The sequence below is a fragment of the Pipistrellus hanaki genome, assembly GCF_964339955.1.
Source record: "Pipistrellus hanaki genome assembly, chromosome: 2".
Lineage (NCBI taxonomy): Eukaryota > Metazoa > Chordata > Mammalia > Chiroptera > Vespertilionidae > Pipistrellus > Pipistrellus hanaki.
In genome coordinates this window covers 188,355,914-188,364,434 of record NC_140504.1, presented here as the reverse complement: position 1 = coordinate 188,364,434, position 8,521 = coordinate 188,355,914, and the positions used below count along the sequence as shown (strand labels likewise).

The following is an 8,521-nucleotide window of genomic DNA, read 5'->3' as shown; positions in this document are numbered from 1 at the left end:
AATCACTGGTTGGCTGCTTCCTGCATGCCCCTCATTGGGGATTGAGCTTGTAACCCAGGCATGTGCCCTGACCGGGAATCAAACCATGACCTCCTGAAAGGCCCACATTCAATCACTGAACCACACCAGCCAATTTTTAAAAATTTTTACTTATTTTTTTTTTTTTTATTGAGGTGGATACTAATTTCAATTCCATGTTAGAGATGAGAAATCTGAAGCTCAGAGAGGTTAATCCTCGTGCCCAAGGTTGCAGAGCTTGGAGGTGGCAGGATTTGAATCTAGGTCTGACCAGTTCCAAAGTCCACATTCTTTCCTGAGAGAGGCTGTTTTGTTCTCCTGTGAACTTTCCTTCCCCCTCCCCTGTTATCAGCAGGCCATTCGATGCCACCTGTAGAGCCACATGAGGGAACTGTGTGGCTGCACAGGTAGCACTGTGTAAAACTCTAGGTCCTGTCATTGGCTCTCATTCCCCCTTTTGCAGTGGGGGTGGGGCCATGGCCTTGGACCGTGGGAGACCTGGGCTTCCACCACCTGTTCCAGAAATGGGGCCCAGTCCAGTCCCCCACCAACCTTCTGCCCTATATTAGAGTCCCTGCTCGGGGCCTCTTTCTTATCATCGCAAAACACACGATGCTCCGGCTGCTGAGTTCCCTCCTGTTGGTGGCCCTCGGTAAGACCCCCGCCTGTGTGTGTGTTACCCTTGAAGTCTGCCCCCTGCCCTGGATCTCATGAACCTAGCATGTATAGGAGGGGGTCTTCAGCTCATGCTTGAGGGGGCTTTCAAGGATAATGGAGGGGAAGCCACGGGTGGACCCGTTTAGGAGAAAGACCCAAAGGGCTATGGTGGGAATCCTCATGGGGACAGCAAACAGTCTAACGGTGAAAAGTTTGCGCTCTGTGGTTAGACTGCTTAGGTTGGAAATACTGCCCCTTTGCTTAACCCTCCAACTCTTCTCTCACACGCCTCTGACTGCTCCATATTCTATGGTCTAACCTTTTCCTGGTGGCTCAGCTCAGGGCCTTTCCTGCATTCAGCTCAGGGCTGCCTCCTTTAAGACGCCTTCCTTGACTGGCAGCCATAGTTATCACTTCCCAAAGGCTCTTGGGCTCTGGGCACTGTTCTAAGGGCACGAAACCCTTCAGTGTTGCCATGGGGAGAGGCCACGTGTTCATCTCTATCCCTGGACTCCGGGGACTCTGCTGTAGTCCAAATGCTCACAGTTCGTATGCAAGGCTACTGAGGTCCAGAGAGGGGAGGGGCTTGTATGGGGTCACATAGCCAGTTTGTGGCACAGCTGGGACAGAGACCCAGAATTCTTCTTAGCTTCTGGGGACCCTTCTAGCTGATTGACACCTCTCCTCTCCCTTCCAGCCTCGGGCTGTGGCCGACCTTCTTTCCACCCTTCTGCCCGGGTGGTCAATGGTGAGGACGCGGTCCCCTACAGCTGGCCCTGGCAGGTAAGAGCAATACCCATGGCACTGTTTCCTGCCATAGGCTCATTACCTTGTGCTCTGGCTGCAAGGCATCTGGTTTTAACCCCATTGCTTTGCTTCTAGTATTCTAGTATTTAACCCCATTGCTTTGCTTCTAGACTGACCTTACCTCCACTGGCAGGAGCTCAGCTTCCAAAGGCCGGAAAACCCCTGGTCAATCTATGTGGAAGTTTTGCCCATTCAACCTGTAACCCTCACCAGGATGTTTGCAAGTTAAATGTGGAATCTGGCGAGGGCAATGTTTAACCCAATGGTTGGTGTACTAAGTAGAATGTCAGGCTATACATATAAGGAGGGAGATTTCTGGGGACTCATTTCTGGACTCCTTGAATTGTATAAAAGAGCTATAATGTCACCCAGCTGCTGTGGCTCAGTTAGTTGAGGGTCCTCCCATGCACCAAGAGGTCACCAGTTCAAGTCACTGGTTCAGTTCCCAGTTGGGGCACATTCTACATTCCCAGTTGGGGCATATGCCCTGTTGCGGGTTTGATCCCTGGTAGGGGATGTGTAGGGGACACATCTAGTGTAGGAGACAACTGATCACATCAATGTTTCTCTCTCCCTCTCCCTTCCTCTATCTCTAAAATTCAATAAACTAGTCTTTAAATAATTTTTTTTTTAATTCAGTGGCTCAATAGCCACATGTAGTTAGTGGCTACCATATTGGACAGTCAAAATAGAGAACATTTCCATCACCACAGAAACTCCTATTGGATAGCACTGGTTTATAGCAAGAGTCAGCAACCTTATTCTATAAGGGACCAGAGAATGAATATTTTAGCCTTTGTTGGCCATATCGTTTACATTGCATTGGCTTCCCTCTGCCGTTGTAGCACGAAAGCATAGATGATACATAAATGAACAAGTATGATTCTTTCCCAATAATCTTATGTACAAAAATAGACCATAAGCCAAAACCAGTTTGGCTCAGTGGATAGAGCGTCGGCCTGCGGACTGGAGGGTCTCGGGTTTGATTCCGGTCAAGGGCATGTACATTGGTTGCGGGCACATCCCCGGTAGGAGGTGTGCAGGAGGCAGCTGGTCGATGTTTCTCTCTCATCGATGTTTCTAGCTCTCTATCCCTCTCCCTTCCTCTATGTGTAAAATCAATAAAATATATTTAAAAAAAAAAGATTAGAAAACTGAGATAAAAAAAAAAATAGACCATAAGCCAATTGGGTCCAGGAGCTATGATTTGCCAACCCCTGGTTTCGTAGGAGCTTTTGAAAATCTGAATGTGGGAAATAAGAAGAGAGACAGAGAACTTGAGGTGGGTTGTGCCTCAGAGGGTCCAAGGAAGGGCTTTACAAGAACTGAGGTTCGGAAGAGCTGGGTGCCTGATAGAACAGAGGACCTGGGGCTCTTGAGACAGACAAGGAGAGGGCAGAGAATACGGAGGCCCCCAGGGAGAGCAGAGGGCTGGGCGTTGGAGGGGCTTTTGGACAGAGCGAGTGGGGTTCTAGTGGGAAAGTGACAGAGCCAGCACGAGCAGCTGCATAGGTTGGGCACTGAGTCTTCCTAGAGGGCACCGCTCTTTTCTGCAGGCGTGATGCCCTCTAGAGTTGTACGGTGCACGTACACAGCCAGGGGTAGCAACCCTCCGTGTGGGGTCCAACCCGTTCAGGCTTCTCCCTCCTTGGCCCCCAGATCTCCCTGCAGTACGAGAAGAATGGAGCCTTTCACCACACCTGTGGTGGCACCCTCATTGCCCCCGACTGGGTCATGACTGCCGGCCACTGCATCTCGTGAGTTCTCTCATTGCCCTGTCCCTGCATGTGACCCTGGCAGGCCAGGGTGGTGGGTGGCTGTGGGAGGGAGGCCAATCAGGCCTGGACTGACCTTACCTCCACTGGCAGGAGCTCCATGACCTACCAGGTGGTGCTGGGAGAGTATGACCGGGCTGAGAAGGAGGGCCCCGAGCAGGTGATCCCCATTAACTCTGAGGACCTCTTCGTGCACCCACTCTGGAACCCCAACTGCGTGGCCTGTGGGTAAGTGAACTCCCAGGCCTGGGACCGAGGGGCTCCTCTGCTCATCCCTCCATCGCCCAAAGCCAATTCTGGGTCCAGCAAGCTGTGCCCAGGTCCACATCCTGAGGGTCGGAGCCAGCGGAGACTTTAGGGACCATCGACACCAAACCTCTCTCCCTACGTAGAGGACAGCAGGGCCCAAGGAGGGGCAGGGACTCCCCCAAGGCCACTTGGCTGGTTGGCATCAGAGCCCAGGATTCCTCTAGAACCCAGTCTCCCAAATCCAAAAGCTCCTCCATCCAACAGCTCTCACCCAGGGCGTCTTGGGTTCCCAGCGCCCTGGGCAAAGGAGAAGCACCGGACTGAGAGTCAGGCTCCAGCACTAAGTCTCCCTGAGGCCTGGGCAAGTCACTGCTCTTCTCGGGCCTCAGTTTTACCACTTGCCAAGGGCGGACTCTGTGCTTCCCGGGTGGTTAGGAAGGTCAAGGAGGCAATCTCTGGGTGAGGACACAAAGCGGGCCACGTAAGGCCCTCAGCCATATGCCAAACCGTGTGTCTCGATGGGTTAGTATTTTCGGTGGGAAGGTCAAAGAAGAGTGCAGGACCCCTAGAAGTGCAGGACAAGAATGAGGGGCTGTGATGATCAAGACCTTGACCTGTCCTCCTGGAGTAAGTGGAGAGAAAAATCAGACCCAGGCGGAGTGAGTTGAGTGACAAGCAGGTGGATGAAGACCAGGAGCAGGGCTCCTCAAAGGGCAGTCCCCAGGCCAGCAGCAGCAGCATCCTCTGGAAATGTGTTAGAAATGTGAATTTTCGAGCCCCTCCCAGACCCCCTGCAGCAGAAACTCTAGGGTGGGGGCCCAGCCACCTGTGTTTTTACAAGCCTGCCTGGGGATTCCGATGCAGCTGAAGTGTGAGAACCGCTGGGGTAAACGCTGAGGACAGGGGGCTGGGAGCTGAAGGGGTCTGCAGGGGAAAGGGGCAGATGTAGTCAGAATGTGAAAAATCCGGAGCGAGGGCTGGGAGGTGGGGCTTGGTCTGGGGGTAACCAGGCTCCCATGACTCTTCCCTTCCCCCCAGCAATGACATCGCCCTCATCAAGCTGTCGCGCCCCGCCCAGCTGGGAGACTCAGTCCAGCTCGCCTGCCTCCCTCCTGCCGAGGAAATCCTGCCCAACGAGGCACCCTGCTACATCAGCGGCTGGGGCCGCCTCTACAGTACGTGCTGGCCCCAGCCCAGCCACAGGGACAGTGGGCGGAAAGGCGGGGCCCGGGAACACAGGTTGAGGTCCACACCTGGACCGGTCCTTGCCCTTTTCCCCATTCCTCCTCCGGCAGCAGCCTTCCCCCCTCTCCTCCCAAACATGAACATGCTCAACTGAACATGTTTAGGGAGTGCCAGGTGCCGGGGATGCAGGTAGACAAAGCGGACAGGACTCTCTAACCTGGTGGGAAGGGAGTCCCCAGCTTCCCCATCAGAACCCCCACCCCACACTGAGGCTCCCAGCCCTGACGCCCAGCCCCCAGCCTAAGCCCTGCACCCCAAGACCCCTCCCTCAGCGCTCTCTACCCCCACAGCCGGTGGGCCACTCCCTGACAAGCTGCAGCAAGCCCTGCTGCCCGTGGTGGACTATGAGCACTGCTCCAAGTGGGACTGGTGGGGCGGCTCCGTGAGGAAGACCATGGTGTGCGCCGGTGGGGACATCCGCTCCGGATGCAACGTGAGTCAGCTCCCCGAGCTACAGCCGCTCAGCCGAGCGGCCGGGGCCCTGGGGTACCACGCCAGCCTGGAAGATGCAGGAGGAATCGTGCCTGCTGGCCCCAGTCCGCCTCCAGGCCAGCAGGTCCGAGAGGAAGTTAGGTGTCATGACCTTTGGGTTCTAGTCCTAGCCACACACTGCCTTGACCTGGGCAAGGCCCTGGTCCTCAGGCTTCCCCAAGAGATATTGACTCTAAAAGTCATCTTCGACTCTGTTGTCCTGAAGTTATAATGAAACCAAACTATTATTGCATTAGAAGAGGGTATAACAAGGACAAAAGAAAAGAAGTGAGTATAAACAATCACATTAATAGTTAACTGTGGTGCCAATAATGGGAACGGCCATTCGTTAACTACTTCCTTTCCACTAGGCATGGGGCTAAGACCATATATCTATCATCCCATTTAATTCTCACAAAAATCCCACAAGACCGATACTCTTCCTCATCACAAAGAGCAAACCGAGGTTCAGACAGGCCAAGGAATACAGGTTTCTCAAATTTCCCAAAGTCCTTGCAGCTCAGACATGGCTCAGCACCCCTCCCCCTGCTCTCTGCCGTTCCAGGGTGACTCTGGAGGACCCCTCAACTGCCCCGCTGCCGACGGCTCCTGGCAGGTCCACGGTGTGACCAGCTTCGTGTCTGCCTTCGGCTGCAACACCCGCAAGAAGCCCACGGTGTTCACGCGTGTCTCAGCCTTCAACGACTGGATCCAGGAGGTGAGCAGGCGGAGGAGCCAGGAGAGCGCCGTGTGCTGCTCCTCCGAGAGGCGCCCAGGGGAGGGGAGGAGGGGTGTCAGAACAGCAGGTCCTGAGGGGGGCCTCAAAGGAGGCTAGCGAAGGGGTCCTTGGTGACCTTCCAGAGGGCTGGGGGATGCTTTCTGCTGCAGTATGACCCAAGAACTTCAATAGCTTCTGGCTGGAGCTTTGAACTGCTGAACGTTCTTTTTTTTTTTTTTTTTTTTTTTTTAAATATATTTTATTGATTTTGTACAGAGAAGAAGGGAGAGAGGTAGAGAGTTAGAAACATCGATGAGAGAGAGTCATCGATCAGCTGCCTCTTGCACCCCCCCTACTGGGGATATGCCCGCAACCAAGGTACATGCCCTTGACCAGAATCAAACCTGGGACCCTTCAGTCCCCAAGCCCTATCCATTGAGCCAAACCAGTCTCGGCTGCTGAACATTCTTATTTCAGCAAGTGTTTATAAAGTGCCTCCTCTGTGCAGGTCTTTGTCTAAGCATTGACTCGTGGGAGGGACAGATCTATACTAATAAAAGCTTTGGGGGTGATCAGGCCAGCAGGGAAGAGTAGTTGGAGGCAATCAGGCAGGTAGAGGAGCAGTTAGGAGGCAATCAGGCAGGCAGGTGAGTGGTTAGAAGCCAGTGGTCCCGGATTGTGAGAGGGATGTACGACATGAAGTTGGACATCCCCCAAAGGGTCCCAGATTTGAGAGGGTGCAGACTGGGCTGAGGGACACCCTCCCCAGTGCACGAATTTCATGCACCGAGCCACTAGTAACTAAATAAACAGTAATGATGAGCTGTGATTCAAGAAGCTCAGGCCCCAGTGACAGTGCAAATATCACCTGGGGTTGAATGGTGAGGGGGATTAATAATGTTTGTAATAGTAATAGCCACCATGTAGAAACTACTTAAGTATGTACCAGCCGCTGTAATAAGCACCTTAGTTGATAGTTTAATGGAAAAAAACAAAACAAAACAAAAAAAACCCATGAGGTGACTACTATGATTAACCCCATTATACAGATGAAGAAACTGAGGCTCAGAGAGGTCAAGTCACCCTCCCAGGGTCACATAGCTAATGAATGACATGGCTGGGAGTTTAACCCAGTCCCATCTGGCTTCAGAACCTGTGCTCCTAACTAGACTACTCTGTGTCTCCCCGCCCCCTTGTTTTTCCAGACCATGGCAAGCCACTAGAACCAAGACCTGGGTGGCAGTCCAGATCCACACTCATTGCAAAAATAAAATAATAAAGATCTCTCAGAAAATTCCAACTCCAGGCTTGCTTCCTTCTTTAACCCACCTCTTCCCCTTCAGCCCTTTCCTAAAATGGTAGGTCTGCTATGTAGAGACAAGACCACGTCAACTTTGTCATATGAAAATGAGGAAAAAATGAGAAAAGAAAGAAGTTGCTGCAGGGTGGCCAACATCCCAGCATGCCTGGGAGTGACAGGCATCCCAGGACACAGGACGTTCAGTGCTGAAACTGGGAGAGTTGGTCACCCCATAGAGCCACCTGTTATCATTGGTTTTCAATGCAGGAAACAGTAGAACCTGCAGAAAAACTGACTTTGCCAGCTCCATGGGAGGCTCATGCTGGAGTGGGAAGGGCCATGCTTTTTCTGCTTCCATGGATAGGCTGGGGAAGGAGTCCCTCATTCATTCAACATCATTCATTCCAGGTTCCAGACGAGGGCTCAGCGGAGGCAGATGACAGGGTTCCTGCCCTGAAATAGCTCATCATTTAGATAGAAATAAGCGTATCAGGATCATCCATCAGAACACTTACTAGCACCTTCTTTGTGGAAATCTCAGGGCTGGGAGTACAGAGGTGGGTAGGACCATGTCGGGAAAGCCATGCTGGGAGGGAGCAGACGCACGCAGATGTGCACCCAATGCTGGCAATGCGGTCGGAGCCCCGTGAGCTGCTGTTGACGTCCAAGACTGCTGCCACGCAGCCAAAAGCAACATTAAAAACAATGAATGCCTTTACGCATGTTTTTCCTGAATACCATGAAAGGAAATATGGTCCCACTGAGGACATGTATATATATATATCTTTTTTAATTTTATTGATCTTTTACAGAGAGGAAGGGAGAGGGATAGAGAGTTAGAAACATCGACGTTCTGCCGAAACCGGTTTGGCTCAGTGGTAGAGCGTCGGTCTGCGGACTGAAAGGTCCCAGGTTCGATTTCGGTCAAGGGCATGTACCTGAGTTGCGGGCACATCCCCAGTAGGGGGTGTGCAAGAGGCAACTGGTCGATGTTTCTCTCTCATCGACGTTTCTAGCTCTCTATATCTCTCCCTTCTTCTCTGTAAAAAATCAATAAAATATATTTAAAAAAACAAAGACAAAAAACATCAATGTTCTACAGTGAAGGTAGAGACTCCTTTGTACTCTCCCCAGAGGTCACCATCGTCACGGGTGTGTGTGGGGTCATGAACCCTACTACTGCCTTTCCTTTAGGGCACATAGTAGGATAGCTCTTGCCTGCCCCCTTGAAGTTCGGTTTGGCCACGTGGCTTCTCTGGGGGAAGATCTGAGAGACAGGAT

The 8,521-nt window shown here is 52.3% G+C and overlaps 1 protein-coding gene across 1 annotated transcript; it reads left to right on the top strand.

Annotated features, from left to right (window-relative positions):
• Window positions 1–547: 547 nt before the first annotated feature.
• CELA3B (chymotrypsin like elastase 3B) lies at window positions 548–7,240 on the top strand. The gene is made up of 8 exons (XM_084875128.1): window positions 548–670; window positions 1,373–1,458; window positions 3,142–3,239; window positions 3,351–3,485; window positions 4,545–4,681; window positions 5,042–5,184; window positions 5,788–5,940; window positions 7,146–7,240. Exons 1-8 carry the CDS (start codon window positions 631–633, stop codon window positions 7,161–7,163), a joined length of 810 nt encoding a protein of 269 aa, XP_084731254.1. The 5' UTR covers window positions 548–630; the 3' UTR covers window positions 7,164–7,240.
• The last annotated feature ends 1,281 nt before the right edge of the window (window positions 7,241–8,521 follow it).